The 23,377-nt window shown below is 41.5% G+C and overlaps 1 protein-coding gene across 5 annotated transcripts in view; it reads right to left on the bottom strand.

Annotated features, from left to right (window-relative positions):
* zgc:152951 (uncharacterized protein LOC569013 homolog) overlaps positions 1–23,377 on the bottom strand; it is a 74,896-nt gene that overhangs the window by 39,955 nt on the left and 11,564 nt on the right. For 3 of the 5 annotated variants that reach the window (XM_043701190.1, XM_043701189.1, XM_043701191.1), the window contains exons 2-4: positions 14,044–14,089; positions 7,656–8,074; positions 5,944–6,055 (exon numbers count right to left, since the gene is read on the bottom strand). In XM_043701190.1, the coding sequence (XP_043557125.1) occupies positions 5,944–6,055; positions 7,656–7,907 (364 nt within the window). In that variant the 5' untranslated portion in view covers positions 7,908–8,074; positions 14,044–14,089. Of the gene's footprint in view, positions 1–5,943; positions 6,056–7,655; positions 8,075–14,043; positions 14,090–15,788; positions 15,866–23,377 lie in introns of those variants that run through there. The other 2 variants (XM_043701192.1, XM_043701193.1) reach the window with 2 other exon arrangements.

Consider the following 23,377-nt stretch of genomic DNA (forward strand, 5'->3'; position numbering starts at 1 on the left):
AGGCCACTATAAATGCCGGAGGAAACACCACAGAAGCGCTTCACAGGAGGCTCCCAAGCACTGAGGATGTCACCTAGACAGGGGACGAAACGTTTGCAACAAAAACTTCCAGCTCGGCGAACAGAACCAAAGATGTGCATGCCAGGTGAATTGGCCATACTAAATTGCCCATAGTGCCAGGTGCATTAGTCAGAGGGAAACGGGTTTGGGTGGGTTACTCTTCAAAGGGTCAGTGTGGACTTGTGGGGCCGAAGGGCCTGTTTCCACACTGTCGGGAATCTAACCTAAAAAAAAAACCTAAAAAACTAAAACTGGTCCATGCCAACCAAAATGTCTGCTCACGCTAACCTCATTACCCTACACTTGGCCCATATCTTTCTAATCCTTTCCTATTCATACATTTATTCAAATGCCTTTTAAATGCTGTTAATATACCTGCCTCGACCACTTCCGCTGACAGCTCATTCACTATGCGTACCACCCTCTGTGTAAAGAAGTTGCCCCCCAGGTTCCCTTTTATTCGTTGCCCTCTAACCTTAAACTGATACCCTCTAATCCTCAATTCCCCAGCCCTGGGAAAAGACTAAGTACATTCACCCTATCCACGCCTCTCATGATATTGTACACCTCTATAAGGTCTCCTGTCAGTCTCCTATGCTCTTAAGAAAAATGTCCTAGCTTGTACAACCTTTCCCTGTAACTCAGACCACTGAGTCCAGGCAACATCCTTGTAAATTTATTCTGCGCTCTTTTCAGATTAATAACATCTTTCCTTTAACAAGGTGACCAAAACTGAACACAATACTCTAAGTGCGGCCTCACCAACGTCCTGTATAACTGCAACATAACTTCCCAATTTCTGTACTCAATGCCCCGACTGATGAAGGCCAGTGTGCCAAAAGCTTTCTTCACTGCCATGTCTACCTGTGACTCCACTTTCTGAGAACTGTGAACCTGAACTCCAAGATCCCTCTGTTTCACTACAGTCCCTAAGGCTCTACCATTCACCATGGAACTCCTACTTTGATTTGACTTACCAAAATGCAACACCTCACATTTATCTATATTAAACTCCATTTGACATTTGTTGGCCCGTTTCCCCAGCTGATCAAGGTCCTGTTGCAATTTCTGATAACCTTCCTCACTGTCCACAATGCTGCCTTTTTTAGTGTCATCAGCAAATTTCTAATGATGCCTTGTATATTCTCATCCAAATCATTGATATAGATAACAAATAGTAATGGGCCCAGCACCGACCCCTAAGGCACTCCACTAGTCACAGGCCTCCAGTCCAACAAGCATCCTTCACTATTACCCTCTGTTTCCTACCATTAAGCCAATTTTATATCCAAGTTGCACCTTAATCTAGATTCCATATGATCTAACCTTCCAGAGCAGCCAATCATATGGAACCTTATCAAAGGCCTTACTGAAATCCATATAGACTATGTCAATCAGCCTGCCCTTGTCAACCATCCTGGTCACTTCATCAAAGAACTCTAGCAAATTTGTGAGGCATGATCTCCCACTCATAAAGCTATGCTGATCACTCCTAATCAAACCATGTCTTTTCAAATGGATGTATATTTTATCCCTCAGAATCTTCTCAAGTAACTTACCTACCACAGATGTTAAGCTTACTGGTCTATAGTTCCCAGGCTTTTTTTGCAGCCTTTCTTGAATAATGCATAACATTCACTACCCTCCAGTCTTTCTGGACCTCACCTATGGCTAACGATGATGCAAACATATTAGCCAGGGTCACTGCAATTTCTTCTCTAGCCTCTTGCAGTGTTCTTGGATCTATCTGGTCAGGACCAGGAGATTTATCCAACTTCATACATTTTAATACATCCAACACCTCCTCTAATGTGATATGGACTGTCCCCAAGACATCACCAGGTTCCTAAGTCTTCATGTCTTTTTCCATGGTAAACACAAAGAAGAAATATTCATCGAGAACCTTGCCCACCTCCTGCGGTACGACACATACATGTCCACTTTGGTCCTTCAGGGACCCTATTCTTTTTCCAGTTACTCTTTTTCCTTTAATATATTTAAAGTACCTCTTTGGATTCACTGTAATCTTCTTGGCCAAGGCTATCTCCTGCTCCCTTTTCGACCTCCTGATTTCCTTCTTCAGTAAATTCCTGTATTCCTCCTGGGATTCCCTCGATCCCAGCTTCCTGTACCGGAGCCATGGTCCAAAGATGTGCAGGTCAGGTGAATTGGCCATGCTAAATTGCCCATAGTGTTAGGTGCATTAGTGAGATGGAAATGGGACTGGGTGGTTTACTCTTCGGAGGGTCGATGTGGACTTGTTGGGCCGAAGGGCCTGTTTCCACACTGTATGGAACCTAATATAATCTAATCTAATCTTTCGGGTCAAAACCTCAATATCTCATCAACTAGGGCTCCCTATTCCTGCCAACCTTGCCCTTCACCCTCACAGGAACATACAGACCTTGAACTCTAGCTATCTCACTTTTAAAGGCCTCCCTCTTGCCAGAGGTTCCCTTGCCTGCAAACAAACTACTCCAATCAACCCCTGCAAGCTCCTGTCTAATTCCATAAAAACACTGGTTAGAATTGGAACCAGTGGACCAGTTTTGTCCCTCGCCATAACAATTTTACAATTAATAGAAACATGGTCACTGATCCCAAAGTGTTCCCCCACTATCACCTCAGTCACCTGTCCTGTCTACTTCCCAAGAGTAGGTCGAGTTCTGACCCTTCCCGAGTAGGACCATCTATATGCTGCTTGAGGAAACTTTTCTGAAAGCACTTAACAAATTACACCCCATCTAAGCTCTTAACCCTCTGGCCGTCCCAATCTATGTTAGTAAAATTAACATTCCCTACTATGACACCCCTATTGTTCCTGCAAGTCTCCCCAGTCTCCCTGCTATTTATTCCTCTAATTCCCATTGACTATTTGGGGGCCTATAGTACAACTCCAATAATGTCACAATTTCCGGCTTATTTCTTAGCTCCACCCACAAAGCCTCACTGGATGATCTTTCAATTATTTCATCTCTGATACATGCCTTAATCAAAAATGCAACTCCCCATCCCCTCCTTCCACCACCTCTGTCCTTCCTAAAGAAACTGTACCCTGGCACATTAAGCTACCAGTCCTGTCCCTCCCTCAGCCATGTTTCTGTAATGGCTATAATATCCCAGTCCCACTTATCTATCCACGCCCCAAGTTCATCGGCCTTACCTGTCAGCCCTCTTGCATTGAGATAGATGCCATTTAATCCAACAGGCATTCCTTGCTCCCTATCATGTTCCAGCCTGACCTGTCTCTTCAACTTACGATTTCTGATTACTATATCTCCTTTGAACCTTGTATTTGCCTCCCTGATGCTGAGGATTCCTCCCCCCCTGCCAATCTAGTATTTCATTCAGCCTAGTCTAGTGTATTCACTGTTGACAATGTGGTCTCCTCTACATGGGGAGACAAAACAAAGACTGGGTGGTCACTTGATCAGTTTGCAAAATGACCCACAGCTTTCAATTGTCTGTCATTTCAACACATCTCTGTGTTCCCATGCCAACATTTCTGTTGCAGGTCAACTACAGTGTTCCAACAAGCCTTAATGCAAGCTCAAAGAACAATATCTCATTTTCTACTTGGGAACCCTGTAACGTCTAGGACTCAACATTGTATTCAACTTTTGAGCCTGATTCCATTTTTCATGTTTTTTTTACACCCCCCTCCCCCCAAACCCGGTCATGTTAACAAATGAGTTGCTTTTAGCACAGTCACCCACGTCCATGTACTCCTGGGCCCATTGTCACATTATGTGGGTTGCATTCAGCATAGCTTAACCCATTTTCTCATTTTTAGCTCTTTTTGCCACTTATTCAGCCTTCCTTCTCTCCTGCTATCCTTCATCTCCTTGTTTACCTACCTCTTTCATATCTCCCTCTGGGCTCCTTCTCTACATATCTGCACACCTCTCCCCCTTCGCCCCAACTGTCCTCTTCTCCTGTCCACTCCTTCCCCTTCTCTCAATGGACTGAAAGGCATTTTTCTATACTGTACAGTTCTAGGACTCTGTTTCTAATTTTCCACATACCTCGTACCCCATTAAGGTGAATCATTTTAATATTGCTATTCAACAATAATATAATATTTTATAAATTGTGGCATCCTTCATCCATTCTTGAATAGTTCAAGATACATTTAATACTTTTTAGCTTTTGAATATTCAACTAATTATAGACTGAATAGAAAACAAAATTAGACACAACAGCCTGTCATATTTGGTTGGTGTACTTACCTTACATTTAGAAGCCATGCCTGACAAATTTGCTAGAATTCTTTGAGGAAGTAATGAACAGGTTAGACCAAGGAGAGCCAATGGATGTTATCACCTGGACTTCAAGAAGGCCTTTTGATAAGGTGCCGCACAGGAGGCTACTGAGTAAGATAAGGGCCCAAGGTGTTACAGGCAAGGTGCTAGCATGGATAGAAGCTTGGCTGTCTGGCAGGAAGCAGAGAGTGGAGATAAAAGGGTCCTTCTCAGGATGGCAGCCAGTGACAACAGGTGTTCCACAAGGCTCAGTGTTGGGACCACGGCTTTTCATTTTATACATTAAGGATCTAGATGAAGGAACTGAGGGTATTCTGGCTAAGTTTACAGACGGTACAAAGATAGATAGAGGAACAGGTAGTATTGAGGAGGTGGGGGGGGGGCTGCAGATGGATTTGGTCAGGTTAGGAGAGTGAGCAAAGAAGTGGCTGATGGAGTACAACGAGGGAAAGTGTGAGATCATGCACTTTGGGAGGAAGAATAGAGGCATAGACTATTTTCTAAATGGGGAGAAAATTCAGAAGTCTGAAGTGCAAAGAGATTTGAGAGTTTTAGTCCAGGTTTCTCTCAAGGTCAACTTGTAGGTCGGGTCAGTAGTTAGGAAGGCAAATGGAATGATGGTATTTATTTTGAGAGGACTTGAATATAAAAACAGGGATGTAATTCTGAGGTTCTATAAGGCTCTGGTCAGACCACATTATTGTGTGCAGTTTTGGGCCCCATATCTCAGAAAGAATGTCCTAGTCTTGGAGTGTGTTCAAGGAGATTTACGAGAATGGTCCCAGGAATGAAAAATTTAACGTATGTGAACGTTTGAGGACTGTGGGTTTATACTCAATAGAGTTTAGAAGGATGAGAGGAGATCTAGTTGAAACAACCAGAATACTGAATGGCCTGGACAGAATAGATGTTGGGAAGATTAGATTAGATTAGATTAGATTAGATTAGATTACTTACAGTGTGGAAACAGGCCCTTGCCCAACAAGTCCACACCGACCCGCCGAAGCGTAACCCACCCATACCCCTACACTTACCCCTTTTACCTAACACTACGGGCAATTTAGCATGGCCAATTCACCTGACTTGCACATCTTTGGACTGTGGGAGGAAACCGGAGCCCCCGGAGGAAACCCACGCAGACACGGGGAGAACGTGCAAACTCCACACAGTCAGTCGCCTGAGGCGGGAAATGAACCCGGGTCTCTGACGCTGCGAGGCAGCAGTGCTAACCACTGTGCCACCGTGCCGCCCACAAAGATGTTCCCATTGGTAGAAGAGACGAAGACCTGAAGGCATAGCCTTAGAGTAAAGGGGAGACCCTTTAGAACAGGGATAAGGAGAAACTTCTTCAGCCAAAGAGTGGTGAATCTATGGAATTCGTTGCCACAGAAGGCTGTGGAGGCCAAGTAGTTGAGGATATTTAAGACTGAGATAGGTAAGTTCTTGACTATCAAGGGATCAAAGGCTATGAGGAGAAAGTAGGAGAATGGGGTTGAAAACTTATTAGCCATGACTGAATGGCAAAGCAGACTGGATGGGCTGAATGGCCTAATTTCTGCTCCTATGTCTTATGATCTTAATAGTTATACTTAGTATATATGTTACCTTCCTTTCTACTTACCTTCAACTGGTGCTTTTTTTACAGCTGCTTCTGGTTCAGGGATTGGAGGTGCATCGGAAGGTACTGGATTATTCTTAACATTGTCAATCAGATTGTCCAGCTGATCTGGTGACTGGTGAAAAAAGGAGTGATTTGTAGTCTCTCATTACTGTACTGCAGTAATCGGAAAAAAAGGTACATTGCAATGTTCATTTGTAGAACTGCTCATAGTTTTTAACCCAACAGAGAGCTATCGAGACAATCATACAAACAAAACTATTCCTACAAAGGGCCATTCTTAAGATATTGTCATCAAACATTTCAAATTGTTTGAAATTTTTCGTCCACAAGACAACATGCATTCTATTAGGTACCTCTAAAATAAAACTTCTTATCTTTGTGCTGCCAACTATTTAGTCATTTATTTTTATCCTATTCCATTTCTCTATTCACTCCTCCCTTATTGAGACAATGGCAGCATTAACGTAATAATCAGTTTGCTACTGTAATAAATTGGAACATGGAGGAGGAAGTAATGAAATCTTGTCAGAAAGGCAGGGCAACAATCATGGCATGTTTCAACCTGCATGTAGACTGGAAAAGTTGGAGGGGTCTCAGTTAATCAGAAGTTAGTGCATTCACAACGTTTTTTTTATTGAATCTGCACCTCCCCCATTCACTGTTCATTTTCATATTTTTGGAATTAAGGTTACCTCCAAAGCTCTGAGGAAGGGTAATTAAAAATGTTAATTTTCCACAGATTCTGACTGACCTGCTATTCCAGCACTTCCTATTTTTATTTAATTCATATTGCTTTGCTCTTCTGTGAAAATCACTGCATAGTGACAATGTAAACAAGATGTTTAACTACAAGTTATGTTACTTCTTCGTAATCAATTCAAACAGTATTACTGGGAACATTCAGGTAGTAAAAGTGGAGAGAGAAACAAAAATGTTGCCTGACCTGATAAGTTGCACAGTTTTTGTTGCCTTACACATTCCTGTTCAATAATATGTTGCACCAAGAAAGGCAGAGTCAAATGAACCTTAATGATTTCAAACATTTTATTTTGTCAGAACAGGTTGAACCAGTTGATTCAATGGAATGGATATCTGTTCTATCTGCTGATGTTGCGAGATACATGAAAGATTAAAACTTTCTATATATTAGACACTATTCACAAACTACAATATTGGAACATTGCTTTGCTTTTACATCATCAGGTGAATTGACCATGCTAAATTGCCCGTAGTGTTAGGTGAAGGGGTAAATGTAGGAGAATGGGTCTGGGTGGGTTACGCTTAGGCGGGTCGGTGTGGACTTGTTGGGCCGAAGGGCCTGTTTCCACACTGTAGGGAATCTAATCAGTGTTGACAGCTTCTAGTTTATAAATAACACACGCTCAACACAAAACAAAATTATTCTTGACAATCTCATTCGGCTGTAACAGTTGAGGATCAACCAATTTGCATTATGACGTTAATTCAGTGATAAATCACAACACTTCATGCACTTTGAGACACCTTTTAATTGTTGCAGTATGCACAAATATCCATTAACCCAGCAAAGTCACTGGCAATTTTTCTCTAACACTAACATTTTTGTCCTTGACTTTCTACCAATCAAATAAAAATGAGACAATTACACCGAAACTTGAACAGTCATAACGAAAACATCCTATTCACTTACTGCATTATCATATGATTGTATATTTATAACCAATTATACGTACCAAATTTGTGAAATCATTGTTTCCACCAACATGGATGTTGTTAAAGAAGATTTGTGGTACAGTAAAGTACCCAGTGAGATTGATAATCTGCTGATGTATCTCAGGGCTTTCCTTTACATTGACTTCAAAAAACGGGAGACCCAGATTACTCAAGCGAGCTTTGGCCCGTAAACAATGAAGACATCCTGCAATAGTGTAAACTGTAATCCTGCCTTTTAATTCCTGCAGGGCCACTGGTTCTTCTGCCTCCATTTCAGATTTGTGGACTGAAGAATGTTTTGCCAATCTGCATTTGTTTATGTCCTACTGTTGGAATTCCTTCACGGCTGCCTTGTACAATAAGTCATTCACTGTGGCTTATCAATGCTGTGTTCCTTTGTTCCTTCTTCTCCCTGTGCCTGGCACTGCATTCTCAATTTCTAAAAGATAGAATTGACCCAAATGAGCTCAGGTTACAGGAGAAAAAGGGCTTGTATTTAACTGCCGCGGTTCACAGCCTCAGGCTCATCTCAAAACACGTCACAAAAATAAACTACTTTTGTAGTGAGATCACCTATCTCAGTTTATCCTAGTACAGTCAAGCACAGATGACTGAAAAAATGTTCACTCCCTAAACTCTGTTCTTACTTCCTGTAAACACTGAACATTTTACCATTTCTTGCTCAGAAATAAAATTTATCCCAAGTTGATAAAACAGCAATATCATTCTCTAAAACAGAGTGGGAATTGTAGACAATGTATACAATATACAATAACTAAGTTGGGACTTCTACATATTTTCATAGTTATACATGTTGGCACAGATCATCCCATTGTATTGTACTGATAGCGTGGGTGTGAATTCTAAAGTTTCCCAATGTTAATTCGATTCATGTGTCAAGTCTAAGAATCCAGCGGAGATGCTGTTAAACAGGCTGAGCAGACAAATGCATAGATAGGAAGGTATCACAGCAGTGATGTTACCATTCTGTAAGTTGGATATTATTACTGGACAAGGTAGATCTTAGACTGAAACCTAACTGGATAGATCATATTGGATTTTGTTTTGGTTTCAACACAGTGGTCTCTTGATGAAACATAAGCATGCAATGTTGCACAACAGATGTTTCTTAACAAAAGAAATGATGATTAAAATAGAATAAAGCAAACCATCTACTTATAATAAACTTTAAAACTTTTTAAAACGCACAGTAAAAATATAATCCCATTAATCTTAAAACACTCAGTTATAAACACTCTGTTCATGCCTGGCTAAAGTACATTGCTTTCTTCTTCCAAGTCATTAATACATACTGTAAACAACCATGGTCTCAGCACTGATCCCTGTGGAACCTCACTGACTACCGGTCACATGTGTGAAAAAGAACCCCTTATCTCCGCTCACTGTCTCCTATCCATTAGTCAATTCTCTATGCATGCCAATATACTACCACACCATGGCCTCTCATCTTATGCCTTACCCTTTTGTTGGGTACCATGTTGAATGTATTTGGACTTCTACAAGACAATACCTCTACTGATTCCCTTCTATTTACTATGGTTAGGCTTTCCTCAAAGAAGTAGAATAAATTAGACAGACATTTTTCATTTTCACAAAGCCATACTGATTCTACTTGATTAAATTATGACTTTTCAGATGTGCTGCTATTCTTTCTTTAATAATTGATTCCAACATTTTTCCAACAATATAGATGTTAATCAGTCCATAGTTGCCCACATTTTGCCTCCCTTCCTTTTTGAATAGGGGTGACACATTGACATCTTCCGATATTTCTCCAGAATCCAAGGATTTTAGGAAAATTACAAGCATACACTCTTTTAGGATCCCAGGATGCAAGCCATCATTGTGGGCTGTTCATCACCAGGAACGTGAGACAGGCAAGTGATATGGGAGATGAAAGTGGGTTGCATAGCTGTTACTGTTGGTGCATGTGGAGAGATGTCCCAACCAAGTGAGTAAGCAGGGCAGAAGGCACAGATGGTTAGTGATGTCAGGAGTTGTGGTGGGAAACAGTGAGTGAAGAAAGAGATTGCAGGCATTATTGAGAATGGTACAGCATGAGCTTTAGTAGGAGATACGACAAGTAGCAGAGATAGAGACAGTGTGAGGTATCAGAGAGAGGATGGTGGCACTTACCCTGTCAGAATGGAGATCATTGATCTTCTTCCTACAGTGCTCAGCATTCCTCCAGATGGCTGAGACTGCTTTAATCAGGGTGGCAAACCCAGACCAGGCTTAACGGTCTGGTGTCAAGGCCTCCACTGCTAGTTCTGGAGTAAGAGGAAGTCTTACTTCTCCACTATACTATCCAGCAGGACCTCTAAGTTCTTTCTCACAAAGCAGTCACTAGTTTCCCTCTGTCTATCACATCTCAGTCAGGAATTATGTGGAATAGCTCTGGACTGACAAATGTTTGCCTGAATGCACATTGGGCTTTTAAAGATGATGCAAATACAAGGGATGCCACTATTACAGTGGATAGCTGCTCAGTGGCGTGTTGTTCCAGGTTTGTGTAAAGATTTGTAGCCTGGATGCCAGCTGTAGTTAGAACATAACATAAATAGCATAAGAATTAGGAGCAGGAGTAGACTATCTGGCCCTTTGAGCTTACTCCACCACCCAATAAGATCATGTTGAAGCCTCAGCTCCATTTACCTGCCCGCTCATCATAACCCTTTATTCTTTTACTGTTCAAAAATCCATCTTTGTCTTAAAAACATTCAACGAGGTAGCCTCAAATGCTTCATTCGGCAGTGAATTCCACAGATTCACAACCCTTTGGATGAACAAGTTCTTCCTCAATGCAGTCCTAAATCTGCTTACCCTTAATCTTAGGCATTGCCCTCTAGTTCTAGTCGCACCCACCAGTGGAAACATCCTCTCTTTTTCTATCTTATCTATTCCCTTCATAATTTTAGATGTTTCTATAAAATCCCCCCTCATTCTTCTAAATTCCAAGGAATATAATCCAGTCTATTCAGTCTCTCCTCATTAGCCAAGCCCCTCAACTCTGGAATCAACCTAGTGAACCTCCCCTGCATCCCTTCACGTGCCAGTATATTATTTCTCAAGTAAGGAGAACAAAACTGCACACAGTACTCCAGGTGCAGCCTCATCAGCACCCTATACAGTTGCAACATAACCTGCCTGCTTTTAAACTCAACCCCTTTAGCAATGAAGGACAAAATTCCATTTGCCTTCCTAATTACCTGTTGCACCTGCAGACCAACCTTCTGTGATGCATGTACAAGGACACTTTTTAGTATTCAAGTAATGGTCCTTTTTACTGTTATTCCTACCAAAATGGATGACTTCACATTTATTAATATTGCATTCCATCTGCCAAACCTTTGCCCACTCAGTTGAACTATCTAGGTCCCTTTGCAAAGTTTCACAGTTCGCTGCACACTTTACTCTACCACTCATGTTAGTGTCACCCGCAAACTTTGATACGAGACGTGGTCCCCAACTCCAAACCATCTATGTAAATTGTGAATAATTGCGGTTCCAACGCTGATCCCTGACGCACACCACTAGTCACTGATTGCCAACCAGAAAAGCACTCATTTATCCCCACTCTTTGTTTCCTGTTAGTTAACCAATCCTCCATCCATGCTAATACATTGTCTGTAATACCTTGCATCTGTAACTTATGCAGCAGCCTTTTGTCCGGCACCTTGTTAAATACTTTTTGGAAATCTAGATATACCACATCTATTGGGTCCCCGCTGTTCTCTGGGCTTGTAATTTCTTCAGGAATTCTAGTAGAATAGTTAAGCTTGACCTGTCCTTCATGAACCCATGCTCTGTCTACCCAACAGGACAATTTCTATCGAGATGCCTTGCCATTTCTTCGTTGAAAATAGACTCAAGCATTTTTCCCATGGCAGAAGTTAAGCTAACTGGTCTGCCTCCCTTTTTAAACAGTGGCATCACATTTGCTGTTGTCCAAACTGCCGGAACTGCCCCAAAATCAAGTGAGTTTTGGAAAATTACCAGAAGTGCATTTGCCATTTCTCCCGCCATCTCTTTTAATACCATGGGATGCATTCCACCAGGACTGGCAGACGTGTCTACCCTTAGCTCCATTAGCTTACCCAACACTACCTCTTTCATGATAATTATTGTTTCCAGGTCCTCACCTACCTTCACCGCTTTGTCAATTTCTGGCGTGTTATTCATGATGTTCACTGTGAAGACTGATACGAAATACCTACTCAATAACTCATACCATTTCCACATATCCCATTACTAAATTCCCCTTCTCATCCTCTTAAAGACCAACCTTTACTTTAGTCAGTTGTTGTGGGTATGTTTGCTGAGCTGAGAAGTTGGTTTGCAGACGTTTTGTCCCCTTTCTACGTGGCCTCCTCAGTGCTGTGGAGCCTCCTGTGAAGTGCTGCTTTACTGTGGTTAGATTAGATTAGATTCCCTACAGTGTGGAAACAGGCCCTTCGGCCCAAGAAGTTCACACTGACCCTCTGAAAAGCAACCCACCCAGACCCATTCCCTTACCTTTACTCCTTCACCGAACATTAGGGGCAATTTAGCATGGCCAATTCACCTAACCTGCACATTTTTTCTTGGACTGTGGGAGGAAACCGGAGCACCCAGAGGAAACCCAAGCAGACACGGAGAGAATGTGCAAACTCCACACAGACAGTTGCCTGAGGCGGGAACTGAACCCGAGTCTCTGGCACTGTGCGACCCAAATTTATTTGGTTTCATTCCCCTACTTCCAGTTACTTGGTATATCAGGTCTCGGTCAGTGTGTTTATTAATGGAGGCTATGGATGAATACCATGCTTCTCGAAATTCTCCGGCTGTTCTCATCCACAGACTCCATCAAAAAACACATTGACCTACACCCGATATACCGACCACTGCAACGAACTGCAGCGGGAATGAAACCAAATAAATTCCAACCAACACAGTAAAGCAGCACTTCACAGGAGGCTCCACAGTACTGAGGATGTCATCTAGAAAGGGGTCAAAATGTCTGCAAACCAACTTCCCAGCTCAGCAGACGTACTCACAATAACTGTTTCAGAATAATGCATAGTAAAATGGGGTGGGAAACAGATGGGAGACATGCCACAGGGGCTTGGTAAGCAATTAGTGAGCCGGGTTTGGTAAGATACAGGAAAGAAAAACTTGCTCAGCCTCGCGGCAAAATACAAATACTAAAAAAGCTCAAAACTACTAGGACTTCGCCAAAATAAAATGGAATATTCAACCCAGGTGAATTGATCCACACCCTAGCCCAGTATACCAGTTCACTTCAGCTAGCTCAGCTTTATAGCCACATAGTTGTCTTTACGTTGAAAAGATAACTCTTAGCACCAATCTTCTCTTTTCCAATTAGAGTGTAAAATTTAATCATGTTGTGGTTGCATAATTTCAATCATTTTCTGAGAGCTTATCTTATCCTTTGAGTATACCTTTATCTTAATTATCATGTGTTTGTAGCATATTTTAATTTCTTTTTCTGTTTTTCATTTTATGTTTTCTCCACATCTTTAATTGACCATTTTTAGTGTCTTTCTTAAACATATTATATTCTCTTTCAGTTATCCTCTTTCTTGTTAGTAGACATTATTAATGGCTTTTTCTTTAGACTTTATCCTAACCTTTAATTATAGATGGTATTTATCTAACAAGTGAACTCTATTGATTTCTTACTGATCTATTTTGGCAATTTTTAAAAAATGTTCACTCTACCTTCCTGAACTCTTTTGTAATTCCTTCATAGTTGGCTTTTTCCAATCTATTTCAAATGTCCAACATCTGTAATACTTTGCTTCAGTGTACTAATATACTTTCATTACATTGGTACATATAGTTTGTTTTGTAGTTTTATAAACATAGGTCTGGATTGTATGTTTCTTCAATGCTGGTTTTGAAGTTGGGTTAGGCACATAAAATTCAATGGTTGACTTGCATATTGCTTGCCCACAATCGTGCCCCCCACCATCCCATCTCAACGTTATCAGCAGCAGTTTAACTGGTGTCAACCGGTTCTCCCACCAGTGAGCCAACTGAGTGTCTCCGGTATGTAATTGTCACTTCACATAACAGGGATTTAAGTGGACAGGGTAATAGTGAGCAGCGGAAAGGATCCCTACTTAGTGAGGCCATTGGGCCCACTGGACACAACCCCAAAAGTGAATCTTGTATCTCCAAGCAAGACATTCTACATACCACGCTAAGTGTCTGCATTAAGAATTAAATATTAACAAAATGCAATCATAATAACCAAGCTGGGATAATTCATTACGTACATAACTGAGATTTTAGCATGGATAACAGTTTACATCTTCAATGCTACAATTTGCCAACAGTTTAAATTCTTTTTAAAAAATTGAGTATTATTTTAAAAATACTTACAGGGCCAATGTGTAACAGTAATTTAGTGGATCAGAACATTCATGACCTGTAGAGAAGAAAACACTGCAAATAAGACATTTTAAAATATCCAGTCAGAACTTGCTTTCCTACGAATTTTCTCTTCTTTCTGAAGACTTATGAAAGTTAATTTGGGGGGGGGGGGCATTAGTGGCAACCCAAGTACTGATTTGAGATGTGTTCTGAATGCTGTGCTTCACTTTGAGGAACAAAAAGGGAAATTCTACTAAGTTTAGTCAATATTCTTAGACTAAAGATCTCATGCAATGGCTCTAAAACCAGCAAATCTAGCTCATCAAACTAACAGATGTTGAGATAGTTTTCAGATAATGCTGTCTAGACAAGATTAACTCGACTGGGAGGAATGTAATGGCACAATAGTTTATCTATTAACATAAACATTTCCATTTCTTTAAAGCTAAGTAAAAGATAGAACGAGTGAGTCGACACGTTCAGCTTTTCCCTTACCATATAAGTTATCTCATTTTACATTACTGACATAGAACAGTACAGCACAGCAAAGATCCTTTGGCCCACCATGTCCATGCTGACCATGATGCCATTATAAACTAATCCCATTCACCTGCACATAGTAGTCCGTATCCCTCTTTTCACTGTCTGCTCATGTATTTGTCTAAATAACTTGTAAACATTGCTGTCATATCTGCTTCTACCACCATCCTTGGCAGTGCATTTCAGGCACATACCACTCTATGTGTAAGAAAACCTGCCTCGAATATCTCCTTTAGTCTCTCTCTCTCTCACACTCACCTTAAACCTACATCCCCAAGTACTCGTTATTTTCGCCCTGGGAAAAAGACCAACTATCCATGCTATCCAGGCATCTCATAATTTTTATCAGGTTGCCATTCAGCCTCCAATGCTCTCGCAAAAACAGTCCAAGCTTGTCCAAACTCTCCTTCTAGTTAATTTACTCCAAGTAACTTCCTGGTAAACCTCTTGTGCATGCTCTCCAAAGCCTACACATCCTTCCTATAATGTGGCGTCCAGAACTGGACTCAATACTCTAAATGAGGACTAAAGTTTTATACTGCAACTTTTATCCTCAATGCTCTGACCAATGAAGGCAAGCATGCCATATGCCTTCTTTACTACCTTATCCATTTGTGCTGCCACTTTCAAGGAACTTGGACTTGTAGCCCAAAATCCCACTGCACATCAATGCTCTTAAAGTCCTGCCATTTTCAGTATACTTTACTCTTGCATTTGACCTCCCAAAATTCATTCCCTTGCACTTGTTCGGATTAAAATCCATCTGTTATTTTTCCACCCAACTTTCCAATTAACCTATATCATGCCGTATCCTTTGGAAACCTTCCTCACAATCCACAGCTCTATACCAATTTTCACGTTATCTGTAACTTATTCAGACTGCTGACATTTTCATCCAAATGATTTATACAGATTCCAAACAATGGAGATTCAGCATCGATCCTTGGTTACAGATGTCAAGTCAGAAAAATAACCCCCCTCAACAACCTGTCTTCTATGATCAAGTCAATTTTGTATCCAATTTACTACCTCACCATGGATCCCATATGACTTAATCTTCTGGACCCGCCTACAATGAGGGACGTTGTCAAATGGTTTAGTAAAGTCAAATCTAGACAACATCCACGACCCTACCCTCACCAATCTTCATCACTTCCTTAAAAATGGAACTTTATGAGACAAAAGCTCCCCGAGACAAAGCCATGCTGACTTACGTCCATTCTTTTCCAAAAGCGAGGAAATCCTATCCCGAAGAACCGAAGAATAATTTCACTGTCTCTGATGGAAGGCTGATCAGCCTATAGTTTCCAGGTGTATTTCTGTTGCCCTTCTTAAACGATGGAAGCACACTGGCTAATATTCAACCTTCTTTTACTTTTTATAACTGACTCTGAAACATTGCTATAAAATGAGTCAACTTGTTTGGCCTGACACTCAAATAGGAGGATTAAAGGGCTTGGATATTTGCAGAGCACCTATTTCCAGTAGACCCCAATTTTACTGTTGGGTGAATAGGACAAGGCATGTCTTTGTCACATACACACAAACACATGCTCAAGAAACAAAACACAGCAGGTTCATTTGCACTCAGTACAGAGTTTAAACAGTCTGAAGTTTTGCTGTAGCAAGGCCCTTAATTCATAGTGTGGAGATCACAATTCTTTAGAGTAGACCCAGATGCTCATGAAGGCTAAATTATACATCAAAATGTTAAAATGCAGTTATTTAAATCTCCAGCCCTTTAAGAAGTCTGTCTTTGACCAGGAGAACTTATTGCAAGTACAAAATAGCTACTTGTTGACATTTCCCCAAGGGCTTTCATGTCATTATTAATGCTTGGCTGCTTTTCTCTAAATATAATTATGTTAGTAGGGTGTCCTAACTTCATAACTGCAGTTTATAAGATTTGCTTTCTATGGTATTATGAATTATGAATACAAGTCTGCTTGCTTTACAAGGGATTCAGCCTTTGAGATATTTTATAAAGTTTTGAGTGGGAGTATTCTTTACTCAAATTAATGTTACGATGGATATTTGGAACATATCTCCATACACAGGATGCTCCAAAATTCCAAAACTGCAATGGCAACTGTCCTTTCTGCAACAAGGACACTGTACACTTAGGAAACTGCACCAACCTCATGGGCTGGACCAAGCTGCATCTCCAGGCTCTTCGCTGGTGCTCGCTTATGCCCAAAACATCGACTGTCCTGCTCCTCGGATGCTGCCAGACCTGCTGTGCTTTTCCAGCAACACACTTTTTGACTCTTATCTCTGGCACCTGCAGTCCTCACTTTCTCCTCACTCACTCACTCAGAGGCTAACTGGATGCTCATAGCATCGCTGCCTTGTATTACAACGCCTCGTTTTCTTTGTACTTTTCCTCCTTAGCCAGAGACACAAAGCTCATATTACATCTAAATTGCTTGCAGTTTAGTGCAGACCAAAGGAAGGAAACATGTTACTTTTGACACCATGTTGGGAGATACCTCGAGCGAGTAAATAAGTGGTGCACAGAGCACACAAGGTTAGTGCTGGTGAGGGTTGAGGTGGTAAGCAGTGAGTGAAGGAGGATGTTGCAGACGTGAGTGAAGGTGGTAGGGCACGTACCTTAGTGGGAGGGAGGTATAGTAAAAGAATGACTGTGAATGTTGACGGTGGCACTGGCAGACTGGACCAGATCATTGACTGTATTCCTTCAGACAGATAAGACAGCACCAACCTGGGTGGCAACCTAAGATCCGGCTGGCATGGTCTACTTTCTCGGCCTTGAATGCAGGTCCTGGAGAAAGAGGAAGTCCTACCTCTGCAGCATTATTTGGTTGCAAAAGGCTTTTTAAAAATCATGCATGTGCAAGAAATACTGGTGAATTCCAGGACATGTGCTTTGTGGCAACTTATTCGCAGAACGGCACACAGTAAGATCCAGTTGAAATCAGACTGGAGATATTCCATAGGGGTGGTGTAGGTAATTAATGTAGTGAGTTTGTTAAGGTAGGATAAGATAACTCACTAGGCCTCACAGTGACAAACATTCCAAACATCTCAATGCATCACAGATTTAGCCAAAAAAAAATTCTGCCCTAGGGGACAATTGTGCTTTCACTGAAGGTGGTGTGAAAGTTTGCAAAAAGGACAAATAGGCCCTGGAGAATTACTTGCCCTCTTCTTGCAACTCAGTAATTAAGAGCTGAATGAGAAGATCTTTGAGACCTTCTAGACTGGCCAGCATTTAAGGCCCATTACGTGGCCTATTATGACCCTCAATTTGCCACTAGCTCAAATACCTGCTTTCCTGACAAGCAGAAATGTGACTAGACTTGAAACCAGGATGGCAGCTTTACCCAATTGGGGGATGGCTTTTGTTTGGCAAGCTTGCCAACCTCTAACCAGCTTCTGGTTAAGTGGGACTTCAGCATCAAGACCTGTGTTTCACCGAGAAGCTCATCAGTCAACTCTTGTCAAGCTAACTTACAGCTCAACTTGGCATACCCTGTCCTTGGTGGAGATCATGAGCCAGAAATCGTTCAACACTCCAGCCATGCACAATGGTGCTGCAAAATGGAAAATGCCAATCAATGCTCCCCTACATGAAAGCAAATACAGAAGTCTCCTAGTTTTGAAACAAACTTAAGCACGAGAGTGGTCCCCAAAACTTTGACATACATATTAAACCTTAAGCTGAAGAAATAAATGTCCTTCCTGTATCTATCAATCATAATGATTCACATACCATTGAATCACCAATCAAAACTACCACAGTACAGAAGTCATCCCACAGTTGTGCAAAGTAAAATCTCAAGAATAAGTTTGGAACCCAGAGCCACTTCAATGAGGTCACAAAGCACCTTCAGTGACATCAAATCTATTATTATTACCACTGAATAATTTGGGTATGTAAAATAAATAATTGCAACCACTTGAGGATTCAGTTAGTAGCTCTTCAGATCAAAATTCTCTGACAGCATCCTGGTGGGGCCTATTAGAGGCTGGAATTCTGCAACTGAGGTGGAGAGTTCAAGTTAGAAAATTTCATACCCCCATGCCAATGCCACCATCACCTGCGCATGTCAACTCATGGAAACATCGAAAATAACAGCAGGAAATCTTTTGACCCTTTGAACCGGCTTCATAATTGAACATGATCATGGCTGATCCTCTATCTCAGCAGTATACCGTGCTCTCTCCACATATACTTTTGATACCTTTAGTCTCTCAAAATATATCTATTTCTTTCTTAAACATATTCAGCAACTTGGCCTCTGTAGCATTCTGTGATATAGAATTTCACAGGTTCACCACCCTTCCAGTGGAGAGGTTTCTCCCCATCTCAGTCTAATTGCGTATCCTGAGACCGTTACACTTTCTTCTAGACAGCCCTGGCCATGAGAAACATCAAGCCTACATCCAGCTATTTATTTCAATGAGATTGCCCTTATTCTTCTCAACACCAGTAGATATCAGTCAACCCAATCTCTCCTCATACAACAAACCTACCACCCCAGGAATCAGCCTGGTGAGTCTTTGCTGCATTCCCTCTTGTGCTAGGACTATTCGTACCAATCCATCACGGCCTCCATACCAATTCATTCCTCCCACCACCATTCCACACAACCTACCTCTACAAGCTCCTTCAGAGTCCTCATGTCACCACCATAGTCACTTATCTACTGGAAAAACACTGGAGTTGTGCAGGGATATTAAAACAAGATCTAAAACAAATTTCACATACAACTGTAGAAAATCATGAGGTTACACACTTTGGCAGGAAGAAACAAGGGCTGAATATTATTTAAATTGATAAAGACTGCAGAAACCAATGGAACAGAAGGATTTAGGAGTTCTTCTGCATGAATCACACACAGCTAGCATCCATGTTCAGCTGGTGAAAGAAGATAAATGCAACGTTGGCCTTTATTTCTAAGAGAACAGAGCGTAAAAGTAAGGTGGTCTTTCAAAACCTGCATGAGGCACAGACCACAGTTGGAAGACTGTGAATAGTTTTGGTCTCCTGAACTAAGGAAAAATTTACTGGCATTGGGGGGGAGATGAGAGAAAGTTCACTAAGTATAACCTGGGTATGGAGGGATTTTCCTGAGGAGAGAGGTCAAGTAGGTTGAGTTTGTACTCATTAGAATTTAGAAGATGACCTTACTGAAACATACAAGACTCCACGGGGACTTGACAGGGTATATGGAGGAGTTTATTTCACCTTGTGGAAGAGTCTTGGACCAGGGGGCACCATTTTAGTGTCAGGGGTGACCCATTTACATCAGATAAGGAGGAATTTCATCTCTCAAAACATAGTGAATCTGTGGCATTCTTTACTACAGAAAGCTGTCTTACTGAGTATATCCAAGACTGAGATAGAGAAATTTCTAATAATCATGGGTATCAAGTATTTTACAGAAAAGGCAAGAAGCTGGTGTTGAGGATTAAAAGATTAGCCATGATCTCATTGAATGACGTAGTGGTTTTGATGGGCTGAATGGCCGATCTCTTATCCTACATGTTATGTTCTCAGACCTGTCACTCAGACACACTTGAGAGCTTTTAAAAAAAACTCTCCGACGAGGGTCTTTTGCCCGAAACGTCAATTTTGCTGCTCGTCGGATGCTGCCTGAGTTGCTGTGCTCTTCCAGCACCACTGATCCAGAATCTCCCTCTTTATGGGCATTTAAACGGGCATTGGATAGGCATATGGAGGATAGTGGGCTAGTGTAGGTTAGGTGGGCTTGGATCGGCGCAACATCGAGGGAGAAAGGGCCTGTACTGCGCTGTATTTTTCTATGTTCTATGTTCTGCTGGGACTGCCCTGCCAGTGCCAGGGATGGTGATGGTGTTGTTTGGTACATTGTGTGTAAGGTACAATTTTGTGAGAATGCCTACAATCCGGCTGTTGTTTGACCAGTCTGTGAGACAGCTCTCCCAAGTTTGGCACTCGTCCCCAGAAGTTATTAGAGAGGATTTTGGGTTAATAAGGTTCTGTTTGCCATTGTTACTTCCAGTACGTTACTTGTTGCCAGGTAGTCTGTCTGGTTTCATTCTTTTGTTTCCCTTATAGACGTTAATACATGGCTTGCTGGGCCATTTAAGGAGTATTTAAGATTCAACCACATTACTGTGGATGTTAGTCGCATGTAGGCCAGACCAGGTAAGGAAGGCAGTCACCTACCCTAAAGGACCTTTCCGACAATTGTCAGAATTGTCCCCATAAGATTACTTGAATTACTGATCCAGTGGCAATACTACCAGGCCATTGTCTTTCCCTAAATTTAGATTTTGAAGGAACTTCAGATAACGACACTTTTACAGCTCTTATCTATCCTTCAAAACCATTTATAGCTACAGCACAATTTTGATTCCCAAACTGTGGGTTAAAGTTTAGCAGGAAGATTTGAATCTTTGTTCTATTCTGGGACAAGCAAACCCATGACACAACGATGACTTAGCAGGTGAGACGATTGGTCAGAATGCAAAGAATGCAGAGAACAATTAAAAAGGTTAATCAAGAGTAAGAAATTAGTGTCTGTGAGGAAATTACTCTGGAATGTAAAAATGGATAGCAAGAGTCACTACAGATGGTGAAAAAGTAAGTAAAGTGAGCATTTGTCCTCGGCCATGATCTTACTAAATGAGGAAGCAGGCCTGAGGATCTATTTTTGTTCCTATTTCATATGTCTGCATTGTATAAGCAGTACCTTGTTATAATTTTAGGTATGTTGTGAAGCTTTTTGAGTATAAGCCCTTCCAGGGCCCGAAACGTCGATTCTCCTGTTCCCTGGATGCTGCCTGACCTGCTGCGCTTTTCCAGCAACACATTTTCAGCTCTGATCTCCAGCATCTGCAGTCCTCACTTTCTCCTCAAAGCTTTTTGAGTAGAAGACTTGCCTCAATCGTAAGATTCCTGTGAGACACTTGTGCAATGCCTTAGCAGTTGAAGTCCCATTCCAAAGACTAACTTAGGCTGACACTTTAATACAGAACTGTATGAGATTTCCACTGTCAGACGTGCTATTTTTGAGGTGGGATATTAAACTGAGGTGCTCACTGCCTTGTCAGGTAGATGGAAAAGATCCCATGGCACTACCGGAAAAGCAGAGAACTGTTGGAAAGTCTATTTTTTAAACCTTTACCAACATCACTGGAAAGATAGATTATCCAGTCAGGTCATTCACTGCTCTTTGTGGAGCACCTGGAAAGTAAAGTTGAAGTTCAAGATCAACTATGATCATATTGAATGATGAAGCAGGCTTGATTAGTCTCTCCCTGCCCTATTCCTTATATCCTTGGGTTGTGAAGTCTGCTGTGTACAAATTACACTATGTACGATTACACCTTTCCTGCATTGCAATGTTTGAGACAGCTCAGGGAATCCCTGATGAACTCGACCCGTAAGCCTCTCTGGGTTCGTCCTGGAGATCGTACTCTGTGATAGTCTGGAATATAAAACTCTTACAGACAGTTTAGTTTAAATTATTACCTTTATTTAACAATGGCATCAATGTTACACTATAACACAGATTCCTACAATCCAGACTTGAGCTAAGGTTCTAAAAAACATTAGCAGAGTAGTGGTGCCAGCTCTTACCCCTCAGAGCTCTCTCAGGCTACACTCCTTATTGCTGCAAACAAGCTATTTTTATACAGAATTTGGGATTAAAATTACAAAAACATGACATGTCCTTAATCAGACAACAGCAATAAAATGGCAAAAGAGAGAAACCCATTGACAGGTCTGTGTACGCCTGACTACTTAAACTACAAGCACATCAACGAGGGAAACTTTGATCCAAGAAGGCCCCAAATGGCTGATTGCTTTGGCTAGATAACCTTCTCTTTTAACAGTACATCATAATGAGAGACTAGTCTCTAAACTATGTAGAAAGGTCATGGAGTAACCTTTCTCAGCTAACATGTCCAGTATCATTGTCCTACAAAATGATTTTTCTTTTAAAATTATCTTAGATTCACAGAATGCAAATTAAATAGAGTCATAGAGATGTACAGCATGGAAACAGACCTTCGGTCCAACCTGTCCATGCAGACCAGATATCCCAACCCAATCTAGTCCCACCTGCCAGCACCCGGCCCATATTCCTCCAAACCCTTCCTATTCATATACCCATCCAGATGCTGCAATTGTACTAGCCTCCACCACTTCCTCTGGCAGCTCATTCCATACCTGTGCCACCCTCTGTGTGAAAAGGTTGCCCCTTAGGTCTCTTTTATATCTTCCCCTCTCACCTTAAACCTGCACCCTCTAGTTCTGGACTCCCCAACCCCAGAGAAAAGACTTTGCCTATTTACTCTATCCATGCCCCTCAATTTTGTAAACCTCTATAAGGTCACCCCTCAGTCTCCGATGCTCCTCTAACCCTGGCAACATTCTTATAAATCTTTTCTGAATCCTTTCAAGTTTCACAACATCTTTCCAATAGGAAGGAGACCAGAATTGCATGTAATATTCCAACAGTGGCCTAACCAATTTCCTGTACAGCCGCAACATGACCTCCCAACTCCTGTATTCAATACTCTGACCAATAAAAGAAAGCAATACCAAACGCCTTCTTCACTATCCTATCTACCTGTGACTCCACTTTCAAGAAGTTATGAAACTGCACACCAAAGTCTCTTTGTTCAGCAACATTCCCCAGGACCTTACCATTAAGTGTATAAGTCCTCCTAAGATTTGCTTTCCTAAAATGCAGCACCTCGCATTTATCTGAATTAAACTCCATCTGCCACTTCTCAGCCCATTGGTCCATCTGGTCAAGATCCTGTTGTAACCTGAGGTAACCCT

This window comes from Chiloscyllium plagiosum, chromosome 12 (assembly GCF_004010195.1).
Source record: "Chiloscyllium plagiosum isolate BGI_BamShark_2017 chromosome 12, ASM401019v2, whole genome shotgun sequence".
NCBI lineage: Eukaryota > Metazoa > Chordata > Chondrichthyes > Orectolobiformes > Hemiscylliidae > Chiloscyllium > Chiloscyllium plagiosum.